Below are 22257 nucleotides of genomic sequence, written 5' to 3'. Positions count from 1 at the left end.
TATATGATCTTACTTCATTATTTACTTCAACAATTATGATCTTACATCAAATTCTTTAAGACATTTCTATTTTTATAATTTCTCCCATATCCATTCATATGCCTCGGGATGATAAGTAGCAAGACAGATTTAGAAAGACTAATTAATAGCTGATGTAAATCACTATTCATTTGATCCCAGTAACTATTGCTGAATTACATACTGTTCCGAAACTAGCGACTTTTATGCCATATTGTCAATTTTTCCCCACGAGGTTTGTTCTAACTCACTAACAGAATAAAATATGTCAGTGAGGGAACTCCAGTTACACTTAAAAGGACAGAAAAATAAAGTCACTGGAATGTCTTAGAACATAATTAAAAACTGTTTAAATATATGACACAAAGCTGACAATCTATAATTGGATTATCAAAATGCTGAAATACATCCATAATTACAGTTACATGCCACATATTTCACCCAAAATTTTGTCATGGATTTTTGATTTTTAAAATGACAATATCAATGTCACTTGATATTCAATTAATTTAAACTACTCTTTATGACAGTAGAAATAATAAACAGAAAGCAAAATGTAGATAGACAGTTGTATCCCAACGGAACAAAAAAGGGAAGATTTCCGCTTTTTTAAAAAGGAGGCAGTCTAAAGTTAAAAAAAAAAAAAAGGAGGCAGTCTGTTCTTTCATGGACCGTGTTCTTCCTTCGAGCCTCGGGAGAAGCAGGTCAGGGCTTGCAGCGCTGGACAAATCGAGGGTACAGGCACACATCGCGGATGTGATACCGATTCAGAATCCAAGTTAAGAATCGTTCCAAGCCCAAGCCGTATCCTCCATGAGGACAGGTACCGTATTTTCTCTGTTGAAAGGAGAGAGAGTAAGGGAAGCAAATGCCACTTGAAAATTTCATCAAAATAGTTAAAATTTTCTACTGTGGAAGGAGTTAGCTCATCCTGGTTCACCACTCAACCCTTAATCTATGAACCATTGTGGACCACGTGTGACAGAATAACTTGATAGGAAAAATGAACCATGAATTAAGTACCACCTTGGAAGTATCAGAGGAAACTCTGATATAGAGCACTAGACAATAGTACTAGAGATACTCGTGCTCTTTGATACTAGAGAGCACTAGAGAGTGATAGGATCAAATGACTTGGAATAGCATTTTTTTGAAACTCAGAAGCAATGAGCAATTCAGCAGGTGAACAGGTTCTCAAATGAATTTAACATATAATGTGGCCAAAGGCAAAACTGAATACAGCCCACTCAAATACCAAAGTACCCTGAATTCTCCTTTATAAGTTTTAATTTGCATAGAATGATTATAGTGAAAAGGTATATAGTGTTGCAGTCTGTTTTTACCTGATCCGTATACCAGTAATAGGCAGCGGGGTCGATCCCTTCTCTTCTGTAGCCTGCCAATAACTCCTCACTATCCCAGGTACGCATGGAGCCTCCCACAATCTCACCAACATTCGGCATCAACACATCAACCTTCAAATAAAAGTAAAAAGAAACTGCACAATGCTACCAGGCTCTCTGACACAGCACTGCTCTACAACTTCATGACTACAATTAAGCTCCCAGAGCTAAAGGAAGCACTGTGATTACTGGAGAGTCGAGCACTAGTCAACATCTATAATTTAGCAAATCATGTTACCCACAACCAAGAAAGAATAACACATTCCTTCCAAATTCCAGACTTATAATCAAGTATTTGCCATGTGCTGTATCTTGCTCTAAATGACAGTTCCCACCCTCTTAAAAAGCTAAATGTATCACAGACTGACAGATTCAGTAAGGCGGGCATCCTCAGGACATCGCTGCATGTAGAAAGACTTGATCTCCACAGGAAATCGACACAGCAGGATTGGCTCGTTAATGGTGTCTGTCATCAGTCTCTCAGGAGCTTCTGGGATATCCTGAGGTTAAACAAGATTTCATTACCATTTACAACTCCAAATGCAACAAGACAGAAGCAGCTCTCCACACACAAATAGGCCTTTGTCCTATTAATACAACACAGTATAGGCACACACCCAGCCATTACTCATACACATTCAATTTCTTTCAAAAGAAACATTAAAAAATTAATATACAGCCAATAAATGAAGCCCCATTCACTTGAGAAATGAAAACCCATCCCCAAAAGCTCAGCCATTGTCTTTGTCACCAGAGACTGCTCAGCTCTTTTTCCTGCAGCCAGTCTTATCTAACTCTGGAGGGAAAATGGCTCATTTCATCCCATAAGGAATAAAGTACTCACTGAATCTTCGCAACAGCACTGACTGACACCCCAAGGGTGTTACCAACTGCACCATCTTCACACTTGCCTATTACTTGCACTTCTTTCCTGTTATCACAGATCAGTTACGCTTTCAATGGCAGTAAGACAGAGTCAGGAGAGATGGTCAACCAATCTCAAATTTCCAAGTGTAACCTCACCTGGAATAGTTAGTCCTGAAATGTTAGGTGATGATCAATCAAATTAATCCGTTTCTCAGAGTATCCTTCACTAAACCACACAAATTCAAGTTAAGACTGAAAATTCTTGCCCCAAGTCAAGCCTGATTGAGAACTGGGCAAGACAGATGGATTTGTTGAGTGTAAGTGAAATGATATAGCAGGAACCACCTGTTGGCACGTTTTGGTCCCTGGAGCCCTGTGACCCGGGCAGTGCAGAGGGGCAATGGGAGATGGGGCATGAGAGGCTCTGGTCTCTCAGCTGTTACCTGCTTTACAATGTTGACATACTGCCCAAGATGTGATCAGGGGAAAGACCTTCAGAGAAAGGTTCTGAAGACCATGTATCTTCTCTGCTCCTCGCTCAGGTGTGTGGGATCACTTCCGTGTAGAGTAAATGCCGACATGCACTAAGGGCTTCCTGTGCCATGAACCCTGCTAGGGATTTAGCTCCTTTCATCCTTACAACCTTGCAATGTGGGTGATCCCTCCAAGGCAGAGATAAGGAGCCAGAGGCTGGGGTCACTGGCCTTCAGTGACACAGCTGGCAGGAACAGAGATGGGATTTAAGCCCACCTGGGGGGCCTTCTGACTCCAAAGCCTGTGTTCACTCCATCCCACTACTCTGCTAAGTATCAAGTACTGAAAGTATTTAAGCTTTCAGTACAAAATTCAGTCATTATTTATCATGAGCTGAAGTCATGACATAATAAGAGTAATTTATATAGGACAAAACAAATTTGGACATAACTTATATTTTGCAATAATTTCAAAGAGTTCACAGCATTCTAAACCATCTCTACCAACCTGCAGAATTAGAGGTAAAGCTTCTAAGTTGAGGTCACAGATTAGGAATGGGAGAAGAGAAAGAGGCAAATGACACCAGATGACGTTTGGAGGAAAGGTAAAACTGCTCGTACTCACTGGATGCTACAGAAAAGGCACCAACCTGTGGTTTACTCTCCCCATCTAGTAACCCACTGAATCCTCAGACCCCAAGAAGCAGATTCTGTTATTATCATTAGTTTGAGAATAGGGCTTTGAACCGGCTCAAAAAGAGTTCAGTCAGAGCCAAAAGAGCATACGTGTTGCACAGCAACCAAATCTCTTACGCTTGGGATTTTGACATAAGCAGAAAACAGCCAGCGGTGTGCTGCTCAAAGCTGGCGGCCAACACACACTCAAAGCGGCAGCAATTGGCCTCCATCTTTGAGCAGGGCACCGCTGCCTATTTCCTACTCATGTCAAAAATGCCACGCATAAGAGATGTGGCTGCTGTGCAACATGTATGCTTCGTCAGCCATGACTGAACCATTTCAAATCAGACCAAAGCGCTGGAGGACAAGGAGATGCCTCCTGCATTAGTGATTTATTATTCAGAAGGATCAATTCACTTAGGAGCCCTGGTGGCATAATGGTTAAGCACTGGGAGGCTAAATGAAAGGTTGGTGGTTCAAACCTAGCAGCCATTCCATAAGAAAAAGACAGTAGTCTGCTCCTGTAAAGATTATAGCCTAGGAAACCCCTACAGGTTTCCTACTCTGTCTACTCCATCATGTAGGATCACTGTGATTGCAATCAACTTGATGACACAAAATAACGCCAACCCACTAAAGCATAGTGCCAACTTTGAAACAGTGATCAGAAAGGAATACATACTTCTCCAAATTCATAGAAAGTTCCATCTTCTTTCTTTATATTGTGTTCTTTTAGCCACACGATGGCATCTGAATAGTTCATCCGTTTAAAAGGCCGTTTGGGGGGCTTGAAGTTCTTTAGTAGAAAAGAAAAACAGAGCTCATAAAAGAAACCACTAACAAAAATTTTCACTTAGAAAACAGTTTACTATTGTTATAAAATACTGTCTCAGACTACTACCACACAGTGAAGACATTCATAAAAATGGAAAACAAATATGAAACTCGTCTTAAGTTAAAATACTAGGAAATCACTGGCAAAGACTGATACAAATTTTCCTTTTCAAAGTCTGAGTCACGTACATGCCACCTACCGGGTTGAGGTCATACACTATGTTTGCTACAGAGGATTTCAAGACTCTGTCCACCACGTCACAAACCAAGTCCTCCAATCGGTCCAGGAGCTCCTCAAAGGTCAGAAAAGGGCACTCTGCTTCCAGGTGTGTGTACCTAAGAGCGAGATCCTAGTCAGAGCCATTCTTGTAAACTCCACTTTTCTCAGGCAAACACGGATCTACGGGTGGATAGATGGGTGAACAGGCTGAACGATTAGGTATGTCTATGCAGGGGGGAGTGTGTCCATGATCATGTATAGGGCTGGCAGACATTGTTTCTACTAGTATATTTGTATTTTCTGTAAGAATGTCCAGGTAAATAGTAGAGCTGACAAGAAACAAGGTTGTAGTCACTTCTTGGCCACAGCCAGCTACCCACAGTGAATGAGTAGTTGGACCTGTGGGCTTGGGACCATAGTTACAGGGGACATCAAGCTCAATTGGCATAACATACTACACAAAACATTGTTCCACATCCTACTTTGGTGAGTAGTGACTGGGATCTTAAAAGCTTGCAAGTGGCCATCTAGATGCAACAATAGGTCTCTCATCCAGAGCAAAGAAGAATGAAGAAAACCAAAGATGCATGGAAACAATTAGTCCAAGTGACTGGTACAACATGCAATCTGTAGCTTATATAACTACGAGGCCAGAAGAACTAGATGGCATCAGCTACCACTGTTAACCACCTGGAGGGGATCTATGTAGGAGATTCTGGATAGAATGGGAGAACAATGTGGAACAAAACTCAAAATCACTTGGGAAAAAAAAAGGGGACCAGGTTTGCTGGTCTGATAGAGCCTGGTGGAACCTCTGAGACTGTGACCTCTACCTCCCCTTCAGGTCTGGAATTGAGCCCACTCCTGTGGCTTCCAGCCAAACAAAAGACAGGCACATGGGTGAACATTTACATTAAGTAGATAGACTCTTTGGAGAGATCAATCATGGAAGAACAGAAAGGCTGTGTATGCACAGGGAGGCAGCTCAGGGGACCGAGTGCATAGGAGGGAAGGACACAGGGCATTGTGGGAAATCGCAGTCAATGTCATGAGACAAAGTGTATGTGAGCTGCTATATGGAAAATGAATTTGCTCTATAGACTTTCACCCAAACGACAACAAACACTTAAAAAAAAAAAAAAAAGCTTCTCTTGAGCAAGGATTTAATGAATTGTCCAGAAAGGTAAAGTTCCGATATTGCTAACCAACACCCAACTGTGCAAATTAAGCTCAGGCCTCTTCCCCCTTGAGTAGTGACCTCCTGTTTATTTCTAACACATAAAAGATCAAGGCACAGTGAAAGAACCCACCTTAGCTAAGGGCTAAAAGGCACACCTTCTGAATGTGTTTATCCACTAACGGATTCAAATGCCCTTCATATTCCAAACTTTTTTACTTGGCTATATCATTTACTTACATAAAGATAGTTTCTATAAAGATATATTCTTCTTTTATTTTTTTGGGGGGAGATTTTATGTTAATTTATTTATTTAAATTGTGATTTGGGTGAAACTTTACAGAGCAAATGCACTTTCTGTACAGTAGCTCACATACACTTTGTCTCATGACACTGACTACAATTTACCACAATGCAACAGCTCTCCTCCCATTTCCTCCCCATAGTTACCTCTTCCCTGTGTCCTTTCCTCCATGCACTCCTCCCCCGAGCTATCTCCCTGTGCATACACAGCCCTTCTATTCTCCCATGATTGATCTCTCCAAGGACTGCGTCTACCTAATGTAAATGTTCAGCTCATATACCTGTTTTTTGTTTGGCTAGCTCTGGTAGCATAGTAGCTAAGGCACTTGACTGCTAACCAGAAGGTTGGAGGTTCAAACCCACCAGCCACTCCTCAGAAGGAAGGTTGGGCAATCCTACTTCCGTAGTGATACTGCCTCGGAAACCCAAGGAGGGGTCGCTATGAGTTGAGTCCGACTCAACGGCACATAACAACAACAACAACAACAGAAGCCACAGGAGTGGGTTCAATTCCAGACCTGAAGGACAGCTAGGTGCTAGTCTCAGTGGTTCCATCAGGCTCTATCAGACCAGCAAACCTGGTCTTTTTTTTTTTTTTTTAATTAGGATTTGGGTGAAGATTTACAGAGTAAATTCACTTTTCATACAGCAGTTCACATATACTTTGTCTCATGTCATTGACCAAAATTTACAATGCAGCAGCTCCCCTCCCACTTCCTCCCCATAGTTACCTCCTCCCAGTGTCCGTCCCTTCATACTCTTCTGCACCCTGAGCTATCTCCCTGTGCATAAGCAGCCCTTCCTTCTCCCATGATTGTTCTCTCCAGGGCGTGTGTCTACTTGAGGTAAATGTTTAACTCACATGCCTGTACTTTGTTTGGCTGGAAACCACAGTTGTGGGTTCAATTCCAGACCTGAAGGGCAGCTAGGGGCTATAGTCTCAGTGGTTACACCAGGCTCCATTGGACCAGCAAACCTGGTCCCCACCTTCTTTTTTTTTTTTGCCTCCAAATGATTTTGAGTTTTGTACCACATGGTTCTCCCTCTTTATACAGGATCTCCTACATCCCTTCCAAGTGGATGGCAGTGGTAGCTGGGCACCATCTAGTTCTTCTGGTCTCATAGTTGTATAGGTTGCAGATCGGATGGTGTACCAGTTGCTAGGACTGATTGTTTCCATTCATTTTGACTTTCTTCTTTCTTCTTGACGAGGAGAGACCTGTTGTTGCATCTAGATGGCAGCTTCCTAGCTTTTAAGGTCCCAGTCGCTACTTGCCAAAGTAGTAGGTGGAACAATGTTTTGTATAGTATGTTATGCCAATTGAGCTTGATGTTCCCTGCGACTATGGTCCCAAGCCCGCAGGATCAACTACTCGGTCCCTCTGGGTAGCTGGCTGTGACCAAGTAATGACCATAACCTTGCCCCTTGTCAGCTCTACTATACACCTGGGAATTCTGATCATTCACATGCACTTATAGGCCCACTGTCTGCCAACCCTATATATGCTCTTGGATACACTCTCCATTTAGACATACCTAATTGTTTAGCTTGTTCACCCATCTATCCGTCCCTATACCCATGTTTGCTTTCACTGACAACTCAGTACTGTACATGCAAAGGGGTTCATATTTGTTGTCTGTACTGCCCATGTAACTCTCTATGTCTTTCTCATCCTCAATGCTGCCATATTGGTCACTCACATTTGGTACATTGCCCTTCTCTTCACCCAAATCAATATTTATCTCTATCTATCTAACAGCATTCCCTCCCCTCCCCTCCCACCCCTGGTAACCAACAAAGAAAATGTCCTCCAATATATAAACCTTTCCTTAACTTTTACAATAACGAACTAATACAATATTTGTCCTTTAACCTGGTCCTTTTAAAGATACATTCTTAAAGAGAGAGAGAAACAATTCCGTACTCTGCCAGGTGCCTTCGTGTTCTGGATTGCTCTGCCCTGTACGACTGTGCAATGCAAAACACATCTCCAAGCGCTGGGACGCAGGTCTCCAGGTACAACTGAGACGACTGTGTCAGAAATGCCTCTTCTCCAAAATAGTCAAGCTTGAAGAGTGTGGCACCGCCTTCCACCTGCGTTTGCACTAATGTTGGAGGAGTAACCTGCTCAAATGGAAAAGTTGTTAACTCACACTTATTATGAACACTTATCTTCAAGTTCTAAAACAGTAAGCTGATATTGTTTGTGCAGCAGATGAATGTAATAGATGTGAACAAGGTGTGCATCTGTAAAATCTGAATTGGCAAATGTCATGTGATACACACTTTTAAAACAACAATGACAATGGTAGTTGCTGAGGCTGCGTATTTACAACCACACATCCCATAGGATTTGGTTTCATGGTCTGGAGGTGAAGGATCAAGAATTCATGGGTCATCCCAGTTAACTGGCCTGGTTATCATGTTTAGTGCTTCTGTTGTACCTCCTAGTTTGCGGCATAATGCCTTGGGTCTTAAAGCTTGTAAGCCATCATCCAAGGTACAACAATTGGACTCTGACTCCTGGAACAACAGATGAAGCAGAGTCTGGAACAGGAGGAGGAAATGGAATGTTTGGTTAATTGCCTCCATGAACAACTGTTGATGTTAGATGAGAAGAAGGGAATGGTGTCCAGCTACCATTACGGAATGCTTTGATCAAAGATTCTATATAAGAATCCTTACCAAAAGGGAGAACAATGTGGAACAGAATTTCAAATCCTCCTTAGACTAACTGGAACCACGAAGACTGGATAAACCCTTGAAACTACTGCTTTGAGGTAATCGTTAAACCTTAAACTAAAAATATTCCCTGAAGTCTTCTTAAAACCAAACAATAGTTTAGCTGAACTAATAAAAAAGGTCTGCCTTGAGCACTGTGCTCTTTTAAGAACTATCTATTTGGGAACAAATCGACAACAGACCCCAAAAACTTACCTAGGAACCTAACGGGGAAGTGAGTTTATGTTAATGGGAGAAGAAAACTCAGAAGAGGAGGATAAGAATGATTGCACAACTCGAAATATGTAATCAGTGTCAATAAATAGTACCTGTGGAAACTGTTTAACTGGTGTATGTTTTGTTGTGTATATTCTTCGAAAAAGAAAAATTCTTCTACAGAGACTAAATGGTCAACAATTACTCTACAGCAAAGACGGCAGAGTAAGGGACCAGGGAGAGCAGAATACTGGAAGCAAAGCATCCAGAATGCAGTTAATGAGAATGTTAACACACTGTGAAAAACGTAACCGATGTCTCTGAATCATCTGTACAGTGATTGTTAAGTGGGAATGTTCACCAATAATAAATACTATTTAAAAGAAAAACAAAACAATGGTTTAGCTTAACTAATAACGAATTCTGCCTTAAACATTGTGTTCTTGTAAGATCTATCCATGTGGGATCAAATTGACAACAATTGCAAAGTTTAGATAGAAACTTAGCAGGCAGTGAGTTTATGTTAATGGAGGAGGAAGAACTTAGAAAACAAGAATGAGAATGGTTGCACGACTTGAAGAATGTAACCAGTGCCACTGAACTGTACATGTAGAAACTGTTGAAGGGGTGTATGCTCTGTGGTATATATTTTTAATGGTAAGAAAATAATAAATTATTTTTTTCAAAAAAAGGTATCATTTGCAGAAGACGAACACATTTACCTCATAGTAGCCCCTGTCAAAGAAGTGATCTCTGAAGCACCTGGTGATCATGGAGCGGGCTTTCAGGATCTTGGACATGTTTTCTCCTCGGATCATCATGTGCCTGTGGTTAAGCTGGATGTCGACGTCAGACTCCTCGTTGATGAGGTTATCGGCTCCTCCAGCAGGGGCCAACCCTATTAGTTCCCAGAAGTCACAGCTCAGCTCATGGCCCCCTGGGGCCTACATACAGCAAAGGGGGTGGAGGGGGAAAAGAGAGGGAAGGACAGAACAAAAAGAACAGTACTGAAGATTTTCAATTGTGTCACAATTTTTGAGAAGCAGTCATTTCTAAGAACAACATTGATATTAGCCCACCCTTTTAAGACAAATACACAATAATTCAATTTTTTATGTTTTTTGTTTAACACTACTTCTTTCAGCATAAACACACATACACATACTTTAAAAATACAGAAAAGCACAAACTAGGAGATAAAGTCATCTTTTACCAACCGGTTGCCCTGAAGTAGCTAGCTGTTAACTTTAACGTTTTACTATATCCTTCCAAGCTTTGTCTAATAATTTAAAATAATGTATTTACCCATATTGAAAGACTCCTTAAATGCAGTTTTTACTACAAGCTGTTTCTCTTTGGAACACACACACAGTAGAAACTCAAATTCTCCCTAATAATTTCCTTACAAGCAATTCATTTCAAAAGCCATAAATTACGGAGGTCATTCACTTGGTGCCCAACACTGGGCAAGAACAACATCACGGCAGTCACTCCATTCTGTAATCACTGTGATTCCAAGGAAAATTCCGTGAACTTCAATCAAATATTCATTCTCAGCACAGACTGTTTTACATGAACTCTGAGAGACCTTCTTTGATCAATGTTTCCAGTCTATTTGCAGGCCCCTGTGGGCTCCCTCTGGTGGTTAAACATACGTTTCCTAACCAACAAGTACAGCCAGAGGAGTTAATTCAAACTGATTACCAAAAAGTAACTCAAACCAGTCGAGGTGATGCACCTGATAGCTAGAGAACCACCAACTCTCTGAAAATGAGTTACATTTAGCTTTTTTAAAAAGAGGCTTTCCAACTCTATTTAGAAAGTTTCTGATTTAGATTACTGCTCTTTTCAGAAATTCTTTGGGGAAAAGGATTATGAAGTTTTCACTTCTACACAGACAAGAAAATGACTGAGGTTTATTTAGACATTCTGGAAAGCTGGAAAGCCCTGGCTTCTTTCCATCCTATGAGTTGCCTAGTGTCCTACATACATTTTTCACTGGAAGAGGAAAAGGGACCCTAAAATGAGTAAGCGTGATACATTTTTTAAATGTATCTGCCAAATACTGAAAAAGTACAAAGACAGACATAGTTGGAACACCAGCCAACCCATTCACCCACTGAGGGAACTTGGTCCACTCACCTGCTTGCCCTTTGGTGTGAGGTTCAACGTTCCGTACACTGCAACACTACTCTCGGTGGACAAGACCACTCCATTGTAACACTGACACTGTCAAAGATGGAAGCCCACATTTTGTTATACACATTTACACTGAAAGGCTTAGCATATAGAAAGCCGAAGGAAGTATTTACATACGAGTTACAGAGCCCACTACTTGTGAACCAGTGAGACAGCCATCCATTTTCAGAATTAATAAAGAATGCTATTTGTGGGATTTTTTTATGGGATTACATATATCTGTAAATAACACTTTCCATATATGCATATGCCCAAATGACACTAGGTAATGCCACTCAAAAATATCTAGACAGTTCATTTTCCTAATTTTTGTAAAATGAAGATTGCTTAAATAATCTATAGAGCCCACCTAGACTATGATCATCAATACTCACTAAAACCAATAGGAGAAAAGCAATGAGAAGGGGTCAAGCTGTCAATAGCTGAACCCACTAATCACAAAGAAAGACAGCCACACAGTCTACCTCTCAATAGGATGCAACTGGAAATACAGTCTCATGTAGGAAGCAGTCTTTTGCCAAAACAAAATAAGACAAAATAAAAACCAGAACTCAAATCTAATCAGACCCAACCTCCAGCTTGTAAAAAATACAGTGAATAGAGGAATGTGTCAAGTGACATCACAAGATGCAATTAGCAAACTTGAGAATGTGAGAGAGCTCCCAGGACAAATGGCCAGGTTTCTCTAACAAATAAACAGCAAGGTTCAAAAGAAAGAGGATAAAAGGGAGAACTGTTACAAATTAAGAGAGATTTCAGAGATTTATCTGCTAAATGCAGTGTGACTTGCTGAGAGACTCTTTCAGAACACCAATTATGAAAAGACATTCTAAAGTTCATCTGGAGAATCTAACTGGATAGTAGCTGATACTTAGGAGTTGTTAACTGGGGGAAGGGGGAGCGGGGCATGATAACCATACAGTAGTTAAATTAAAAACACTTGTTTTTAGAAATGCCATCGCAGTACATTTTGATGAAATGATACGATGATTTGGGGACCAGCCACACACTGGAAACTACTGAAGATGGGTGACAGGCACACGAGGACTCTCCAGACTATTCTGTTTGTTTTATGTGTTGGGATATTTTTGTACTAAACAAATTTAAAATATATGTTGTTGTTACGTGCTGTCGAGTTGGACCCGACTCACAGCGACCCCTCCTTGGGTTTCTGAGGCAGTATCACTACGGAAGTAGATTGCCCAACCTTCCTTCCGGAGTGGCTGGTGGGTTTGAACTGCCAGCCTTCTGGTTAGCAGTCAAGTGGCTTAGGGACTATGCTACCAGAGCTTCTTTATATATATATATGTGTGTGTGTGTGTGTGTGTGTGTGTACATACACACACACCCTAAAATTATGAAAAGTAGCAATAAAGGAGCCTACTGAGAAAGATCTCACTTTCAGTCATATATAAGAGAAAAAAATTACCAGCTCATCCGACAAGACACACTGGAGATAACCCGTACCGTCACGCAACACCAGAAACATTAAATTCTTTCCTATAAATAAACAAGAGACATATAGCCAGCTCATTCTCAAATCACTTACATAGTAGTCTCCTGATTTTTGAAAATAATTTATTTCATTATGCTGCTGTTAAGAACAAACAATCTTACACCATAGAAACTCCAGAGTTGAAACTGGGAAATTCAAACTTCCTGCATGGCCACCTGCCTTCCAAGTGGCCCCAGTAATCTTTCTTTCTTTTTTTTTTCTTCCAATTGTGATTTGGGTGAAAGTTTACAAAGCAAATTCACTTTCCATACAGCAGCTCACATACACTGTCTCATGACATTGACTATAATTTACCACAACGCAACAGCTCCCCTCCCACTTCTTCCCCATAGTTACCTCTTCCCCGTGCCTTTCCCTCCATGCACTCCTGCCCTGAGCTGTCTCCCTGAGCATACACAGCACTTTTATTCTCCCATGATTGTTCTCTCCAAGGAGTGTATCTACCTAGTGCAAATGTTCACCTCATATGCTTATCTTTTGTTTGGCTGGAAGCCACAGATGTGCATTCCATTGCAGAACTGAAGGACAACTAAGGGCCATAGTCTAAGTGGTTCCATGAGGCTCTATCAGACCAGCAAACCTGGTCCCCCCCTTTTTTTTTTCCAAATGATTTGAGTTTTGTTGCACATTGTTCTCCCTGTCTATCCAGGATCTCCTACATAGATCTCCAAGTGGTTGACAGTGGTAGCCAAACACCATCTAGTTCTTCTGATCTCATAGTTGTATAGGCTGTGGGTCGCACGGTGTACAAGTCGCTTGGACTAATTGTTTCCATGAATCCTTAGTTTTCTTCATTCTTCTTTGCTGTGCATGAGGAAAGACCCAATGTTGCACCAAAATGGCTACCTGCAAGCTTTTAAGATCCCAGTTGCTACTCACCAAAGTAGGAGGTGGAACAATGTTTTGTGTAGTATGTTATGCCAATTGAGCTTGATGTCCACTGTGGGTCCCGAGCCCACAGGTCAAACTACTCATTCCCTCTGGCTAGCTGGCTATGGCCAAAAAGTGACTACAACCCTGTCCCTTGTCAGCTCTACTATACACCTGGGAATTTTTTTTTTAAATGCATTTTATTGAAACACAATTTATGAAATACAATAAACTGAATTGACATGGGTTGATGCATTTTATTTTATTTTTTTTTGCAGTGATCCCTCCCTTCCCTCACACCCTTGGCAACCAAAAGTTTCCCTCCACATATAAACCTTTCCCTGATCCTCCACAACAATGAACTAACACTATATTTGTCCTTCTGTGATTGACTTATGCTCAGCATAATGTTCTGCAAGTTCATCCATATTATGCAGTGTTTTGCAGACTCTACATTATTCTTTAGTGCTGCATAGCATTCCATCATGTATATATGTACCATAGTTTGGTCATCCACTCTTCTGCTATATTTCTTAGAGATAAGTCCCTTGCCAGGTATGTAATTATTGGCTAATTTGAATTTGTTGCTGTCATTTTTGTTATGTGCTTTTTCGTGGTATTGATTTCTTTATTCCATATGATTTTCTATGCTGAGCTCGTTTTGTTCATGAATCATGTTATCACTTCCTTCATTACTATTGTTTTAGTATTTGCTGAATATTTATGCTGGTCCTCTCTTTTGATGTGAAGGTTTATCATTTTTCTTTGAAGTTACCCTGTGATTTATAGTTTTCTTTCCAAGTTTAGATCTATTTTGTAGTTGTCTCGACTTCCCTACCATCTAGAAGTTCTATAATGACACAGTTTTTTCCCTCTTTTTGGTTTGTAGTTGTCCTCATTTGTCAATTACGTCTCTGGTTCCCTGTTTACAATCTTGTAGGCTTATTTACTTTGGATACTTCCATAGCTGGGTTGGTTTCTGGGTTATATCATCATATCTGTTGTCAATTATTGTTGGCTGTTGTTGCTTCTCTGTCCAAAGACTCCTTTTAGCATCTCATGTAAGGCTGGTCTGGTTTTAACAAATTTCCTTAATTTCTGCTTACCTGGAAATGTCTTAATTTCACCATTATATTTGAGGGACAGTTTTGCTGGGTACATAATTCTTGGTTGGAGATTTTTCTCTTTCAAGGTTTTATATATACCATCCCATTTTTTTTACCTGCATGGTTTCTGTCAAGAAATCTGAGCTTAGTCTTATTGGTTGCTTCTTGTAGGTAACTTTTCATTTTTTCCATGCTGCTTTCAGGATTCTTTGTCTTTGGTTTTGTTAAGTTTGATGATGATTAAGTCTGGGTGATTTTCTTTGGGGTCTATCCTGTTTTGGGTTTGTTGGACCTTCTGAATGGACATATTCTCATCTTTCATAATACTAGGAAAATTCTCTTACAACAAATCTTTGACAATTTTTTCTGTGGTTTTGTCTCTTCTTATTCTGGAATTCCAATTACACATAGGTTATTCCTTTTGATGGTCTCCCACATGAACTTTAGGCTTTCTTCATTTTGTTTTGATCTTTTTTCTAATTGACTGCTTTCTAAAGAAGTATTGAGATATTTGCCTTCAATCTCCCTAATTCTGTCTTCCACTGATTCAGTTCTGCTCATTTGCCCATTCAATGTCTTATCTATTTCTGAAACTTAGAATTAATCTTCTGGATTTCTGTGTGTAGATTTTGTATCATTTCTAATTTTTCATTTATTTTGTCATTTTGTTCTTGTATTGTCTTTTGAAGTTGTTGTAGGGTTTTCTCTGTGTTTTCCCTGATCCGTCTCTCAATTCGTTGAAGATACCTAAATATAATTCTTTTGAATTCCTTATCAGGGAGTTCCAATGCTGCGTCTTCCTCAGGGATATGTTTTGGGTCTGTATCCTGGCCCCTTGTTTCTCCTGCTTTATCTTGCTTCTTTGTGTGACTGTGATGCTCTGTTGTCTCTGAGGCATTGTGACGTTTTTGGTTTTATGTTTAATTGGTGATTGTATGCTGAAGTGACTTGTCCATGATTTTTGTTTTCTTTGTGTGTTTTCTATGCAAGCAGGGTACTGTGCTCCTCTATTTGCTAGTTGACAGCACTTAAACACTCACCACCTGTCTCCTTTCCTGTTGTCAGCCTCTCATATGTCCCTGCCAACCTTGGCAAACAGAGCCTATTCTTAGGTCCCTGGAATCCGAACGAGAATCCTATCACTTTAAAATCCAAAATGGCCACCAACTGTAAACATTCAAAATGGCTGCAACCCTCGGTCACTTTAAATATCCAAGATGGCCGCCGCTTGTAAACTTTAAAAATGGCTGCTCTCTGAGTCACTTTAAATATCCAAAATAGCCGCTGCTTGTAAACATTCAAAATGGCTGTGCCCTGGGTCACTTTAAATATCCAAAATGGCCACCACTTGTAAACATTCAAAATGGCTGCACCCTCAGTCACTTTAAATATCCAAAATGGCCACCATTTATAAACATTCAAAATGGCTGTGCCCTCAGTCACTTTAAATATCCAGAATGGCCACCAGTTATAAACATTCAAAATGGCTGTGCCCTCGGTCACTATAAATATTCAAATTGGCCGCTGTATATAAACAATCAAAATGGCTGTGCCCTCTGGACAGCAGAAAGTCAATAGCTGAGGCTGTCTCCCTCCTTGCAAGGATATTTCCCTTCCTAGTCATAGGCCACCAGCACAGTCGTCCCTGCAGCCCTTGGTGACCAGTGCTGATCTTTTGGTCAATTCTCAGGTCCCAGCACTACTTGGAAATATTCAGGCTGTTGGTCCTGTCAGAGTAGCTGAAGTCCACAGCTCTGTCTCCGTACTCACTGTTTTTATTCAAGTTTTTCCACTAGTTGGTGCCTAATCCACTTCTGTGTAGTTCCTTTCAAAGCTCAAGAGTTCTAGGATTATCTTCTGTATATCTGTCCATTGTTTTTTTTTATTTTCTTTTCTTTGTTGAAGAGGGTCTGTGTTGCTTGTCTGCCTATTCTTCCATCTTACCAAAGTTTCTACATCTGGGAATTCTTACAGAATATACCAATACACTTCTAGAAACACTGTCTGCCAACTCTATACATGGTCTTGGGCACACTTCCCTCTGCACAGACATACCTAAGCGTTTAGCCTGTCCACTCATCTATCCACCTGTATATCCAGGTTTGCTTTCACTGACAACGCAGTACTGTATGTGCAAAAGGGTTCATCTTTGTTGTCTGTACTTCCCATGTACCTCTCTATGTCTTCTTCTTCCTCAATGCCACAGTGTTGATCACTCACAGTTGGTATACTGCCATTCTGTTCACCCAAACCAATACTTGTCTCTACTCTCTTAACAGTGTTCCCTACCCTACCCTCCCACCGCTGGTAACCAACATGAAAATTTCCTTCCATATATAAACCTTTCCTTGACTTTTACAATAACAGACTAAAACAATATGTGTCGTCCTGTGCACTTATTTCACTCAGCATAATGTCTTCCAAGTTCATCCACGTTATCGGTGTTTTGCAGATTCTACACTATTCTTTAGGGTCGCATAGTATTCCATTGTGTGTATGTACCACAGTTAGGTTCTCCACTCTTCAGTTGATGGACATCTAGGTTGTTTCCATCTTTTGACTATTATAAATAGTGCTGTGATGAACATGGGTGTGCATATGTCTGTTCTTATCATGACTCTCACTTCTTTAGGATATCTACCTAGTAATGGAATGGTGGGGTTAAATGGTATTTCTAATTCCAATTTTTGAAGGAATCGCTATACTGCTTTCCACAGTGGTGTACCATTTGACAGTCCCACCAGCAGTGTATGTGAGTCCCAATCTCTCCACATCCTCGCCAGAATTTGTTATTTTCTGTCTTGTTGAACTTTGTTACCAGCGCTGGGGCAAGATGGCATCTTATTGTTTTGATTTGCATCTCTCTAATGGCTAATGATAGAGAGCATTTCTTCATGTTTGTTGGCCGCATAAATATTCTCTTTGGTGAAGTGTCTATTCATGCCTTCTGCCCATTTTTTAATTGGATTATTTGTCTTTTAGTTGTTGAGGTGTTGGAGTTGTCCATAAATTCTAGAGATAAGTCCCTTGTCAGAAAAGTCATTGCCAAATATTTTTTCCCAATCTGCAGGTTCTCTTTTAACTCATTTGGAGAAGTCTTTGGAAGCACATAGAAATTTAATTTTTAGAAGGTTCCATTCATCTAGTTTCTCTTTTGCTGTTTGTGCATTTTGGGTTATGCATGATAGTCTATTTATGCCATATATTAGGGCCCCTAAATTTGCCCCTAGTTTTTCCTTGAGGAACTTTATAGTTTTAGGTTTCACATTTAAGTCTTTGATCCATCTGGAATTAGTTTTTGTGTATGGTATGAGGTACAGACCTTGTTTCATTTTTCTGCAAATGGATCTCCAGTTTTTCCAGCACCGTTTATTAAACAAACATTCTCTTCTCCATTTAATGGAATCAGCCCTTTGTCAAAAGGGCCATAGGTTAAATAGATCCATAGGTCGATGGATCTATTTCTGGGCTCTCAATCCTATTCCACTGGTCTATGTGTCTGTCATTATACCAATACCAGGCAGTTTTGACTACTATGGCTGTATAGTAGGTTTTGAGATCCAGCAATGTGAGACTTCCTACTTTATTCTTCTTCTTCAATAGTGTTTTGCTTATCCGAGGTCTGTTTCCTTTCCATATAAAGTTAGTGATTGGTTTTTCCATATGCTTAAAGAATGTTGATGGGATCTGGATTGGGATTGCATTGAATGTATAGATTTAGCTTTGGGTAGAGGTGACATTTTCACAATTTACAATCTTCCTATTCATGAGCATGGTATTTTCTCCCATTTATGTAGATCTCTTATGGTTTCTTGAAGTAGTCTTTTATAGTTTTTTTTGTACAGGCCTTTTGTGTCCCCGGTGATTTATTCCCAAGTATTTTATTTTGGTAGCTATTGTAAATGGTACTGATTTCTTTCTTTTCCAGCAACCTCTTTGCTGGTGTAGAGGAAACCAACTGATTTTTGGATGTTGATCTTGCACCCTGCCACAGTGCTAAATCTCTCAATTATTTCCAGTAGATTTTTGTCTGAATCTCTTGGGTTTTCTAGGTATAGGATCAGATCATCAGCAAATAAGGATAGTTTGACTTCTTCCTTACTGATTTGGATGCCTTTGATTTCCCTTTCTTGCTTTACTGCCCTGGCTAGGACTTGCAACAATGTTGAATAGAAGTGGTGATAGAGAGCATCCTTGTCTGCTTCCTGTTCACAAGGGGAATGGTTTCAGTCTCTCTCCATTGAGAATAATGTTGGCTCTTGGTTTTGCATATATGCTCTTTATTATTTTGAGGAATGTAGTGGCCCCAGTAATCTTACAATGAGTATTTTAAAGCATTTTTATCTTTTTTACTGTATTTTCAAATCCTATGTGATCTCTAGGAATTAAGCGGAAAGCAGGATAGTAAGTAACCTGAATTGTAGGATGCTATCTTCTTCACCTGTGAATGCCCTACCATGCCAAGCACCTGTGCATCTGGTGGGAGATGCATGTGTAACAGGGGAAACACCATCACTCCTTTTCTTATTTATGTCTCATTTCTTTTTACATAGGATTTGATGACACTTACAATACAAACGCGTACAATAAGATAATAAAAACAGAAAGAAAAAACAAAACATCAAGCCTGAGAAGGGAGAAGTGCAACATAAGTACCATAATTATAAAAGTCAACACTGCTCCCCTGTGGTGCAACTTTTAGGCAAATTACAGACAGGCCCAAAGGTGAACAATAAGAAAGGGAGGGCCACACTCCTAGAACAATCAACCACACGAAAGGTCAGCTCAGCGTTTATTCAGCAATAAGGCTCATCAGGCAGGAAGGGATAGGAAAGAAGGATGAAGGGAAATGGTCAACACAGGAAGGAAGTGGGACTGGTGCTGTTACACTGAGGGGGTTGCAATCAATGTCACAAAACGTGTATGAATTGTGGAACGGGAAACCAATTTGCACTGTAAACCTTAACCCAAATCTCAATTTGGAAAAAAAAACCAAAAACAAAAATGGGGGGTGGGGTCAATACAGCTGCCATGACTTAAGTTGTGGATTTGGCTCTGAAATTCTTGTAATACATCCTGTTTCTCAGTAAATAAAGTCGACCTGACAAATATTCACTGGGTACTTCTTGATCACTGTGGTTGCTTGCATTTAAATAATTTTAAAACTTTCAATAGCCATATCAAATAAACAGAATAAATTTAGGATATAAATTAGGACAGCCTTTAAAAAGCCAGCATACAAAAAATACTCCAAAGTAAATGTTTTTATGTTTTTCATATAAGACCAAAACCCACTGCCATCAAATCGATTCCAATTTTGAGAGAAAAGCTGTGCCGTCTACCTTGTCTACGCAGCCTGTGGACCCAGCCAAACACCTTCACTCTTTGGCCTCTATGTGCTTCTAATGCATGAATCTTCGCCTGTCAAGTTAAAACAGATAATATTCGACCAATTATGTTATTCAACACATCACATATCAACTTCTGCACTAATTATTGGACAGTCGTAGTGAAGTCTTAAAATTCACTAATGGTGCAAAATAGGAGAGTCACTCTACTGTAGCTCAGAACCAAAGAATTTCACCATATATACTAGAGAAGCTTTGAAAAACAAAACAAAACAGTCTCCTTTCTCTCAGGGAAAACTGGCAATGAGATACATTCAGACACATATCATAAAATCTCTGGTTTCCAAAGCATAGCTGCTTCACTCTGGATTTGCTGCAGGAAAACAACTGTTGATAAATAATGGGGTTTATTATTATTTAATAATAATAATAGGGAAGCACCTGCACCCCGTAATACCACCCATCATGGCCTGCACCGAATCTCTTCCTTAACCCCACAGTCCAGGTCCCCTGGAAGCTAACAAAGGTTAGATTTTTGTCTAAGGGATGGAGGAGAGATAAGTAGAGGAAGGGGATGGTGACTGTAACCAAGAAAACCACTTCATCACTAAGGAAGTGGGAAAAAAATACAATCCATCAGAATCAGAGCTATTTTAAGCAAACCATGTTCATTCGTGGCCCAGCCTTCTCGCTGGGTTCCAGAAAGAATACAGAAGAATGAACTCTTTTCACAATTTAAAAACCTTTTTCATAAATGATGAAAATCCTGGATTTTAGACACCATATTTCAGGATGAGGAAACTGAGATGTAAAGAGGGTGAAAGCACCTCAACACCAGAGTGCAGCCAGGACCCCAGGGCTGCTGGCTCTGGGTTGGGATCAAATTTGTTCATCATGAACAACTGCTAAACTTTATAATAAAATGAACTCAAGCGCCAGCCGCGTAACTCTGAACATTCATTTTTTCCTATCTCCTCAACAGGAAAGTAAAAACACGTATGGTAAAGAAATGGACCACATGGAACACTCCAGAAAAACAGAAATAATGCTGTGATGTGGACATTTCTCACAGCCTGGGTGACCCCGATCAGATGATGTCACTTCTAGCATTCCAATTCAAAGGGTTCACTTACACACTGCGGCTCTGGGAGACTGGGATCATTTTTAATGGTAATCTTCTTGGCTTCTTCCAGGTTTTTTTCTCTTCGCAAATTGTCTTCTGCCTGATTTTAGTGATAAAGCAACTTGTTAAAACAGTATACAATATTCTGACTTAAAAAATTTCCACAGTAGCCAGTTCCCACTCACCTCCTTCTTTTCCCGGGATTCATTCTTCATTTGTTCCCTGTGCCACATTTTTCTAATGTTTTTCATCTGTGATTTGGAAATGACATCCCACCTCTAGAGACAGACAGACAGTCAACCTTTGTAAGACTTCTGTGTTCTAATGAAAACTAATTCCCCAAATGTGATTCTGTAAAATGCCAGTTCACCTTACCTCATTCTCTTTCTGCGAATCTACATAAATGGTAGGAAACGGTTCTTTTCCTACTGTCATCAGAGCCTTGGGTAGGGGTGGAAAGAGAGGATATGTCTTTAACATTTTACAATATTTAAAATGAAATTAACGCCTTAATTACAAGGCAACTTCAGCAATTTAGAACCAAATCCAGAGCCAAAGAAAAAGGATAAGGACCCCAAAAGTGAAAAGCCAATGATGATTGAATGACTGGCGGACTAGACAAGAAGAATCTGCTTACAGTAAAACCTCTCAGGTTTCTTCACCAACATCTCTAGCAAGCTTGCTTATACCGTCGTAGTTTCCCAGCACCAGGAACCTAGAACAACCAATTCTAACTGGCTACCTAACTAGGAATCGTCAACAGGGACATGGACACCAATAGAAGAGACATTGAGGATCACATTTGAAAGGTCAGTCCTGTCTAAGAGATTAGTGAAGAACGCAGTAGGTTTTTGAAACGCTATCAACAAAATAATAGTGAAGTGCACAAAACGCTAAGCATTGTTTAATTAAAACAATTCCTCTATGTAGGGTACTTCCTTTCATATCAGGTATTGCTGTATTACATGTCACTTTACATATTTGTTTTGTTTCCTCATTTTATATTTTATAGTTTGTGTTCTTTTTAAAAAACTTTGATATTATGTGATAGAATAATGTTGTATTAACTGCTTCAAGAGATTTCTCAAGTTCAAATGAAATGGGTGACATCACAACAGAACCAGCTGAAATAAAAAGGATAATATCAGGATACTATGAAGAACTGTATTCCAACAAATTTGAAA

The 22257-nt window shown here is 40.0% G+C and overlaps 1 protein-coding gene across 1 annotated transcript in view; it reads right to left on the bottom strand.

Annotated features, from left to right (window-relative positions):
- Positions 1–723: 723 nt before the first annotated feature.
- Positions 724–22257, bottom strand: part of NARS1 (asparaginyl-tRNA synthetase 1) — a 31561-nt gene continuing 10027 nt past the window's right edge. The window contains exons 3-15 of the mRNA XM_007935511.2: positions 21449–21514; positions 21259–21351; positions 21084–21173; positions 19945–20023; positions 12540–12610; positions 11054–11140; positions 9634–9855; positions 7899–8098; positions 4474–4609; positions 4122–4235; positions 1790–1921; positions 1362–1493; positions 724–855 (exon numbers count right to left, since the gene is read on the bottom strand). Coding sequence (XP_007933702.1) covers positions 724–855; positions 1362–1493; positions 1790–1921; positions 4122–4235; positions 4474–4609; positions 7899–8098; positions 9634–9855; positions 11054–11140; positions 12540–12610; positions 19945–20023; positions 21084–21173; positions 21259–21351; positions 21449–21514 — 1554 coding nt within the window. The remainder of the gene's footprint in view (positions 856–1361; positions 1494–1789; positions 1922–4121; positions 4236–4473; positions 4610–7898; positions 8099–9633; positions 9856–11053; positions 11141–12539; positions 12611–19944; positions 20024–21083; positions 21174–21258; positions 21352–21448; positions 21515–22257) is intronic.

The sequence above is a fragment of the Orycteropus afer genome, unplaced genomic scaffold (genome assembly GCF_000298275.1).
Source record: "Orycteropus afer afer isolate SDZICR_OR568_19922 unplaced genomic scaffold, OryAfe1.0 scaffold00029, whole genome shotgun sequence".
Classification (NCBI taxonomy): domain Eukaryota; kingdom Metazoa; phylum Chordata; class Mammalia; order Tubulidentata; family Orycteropodidae; genus Orycteropus; species Orycteropus afer.
Note: the sequence above shows the minus strand (reverse complement) of the source record. Positions and strands in the feature narration are given on the sequence as shown.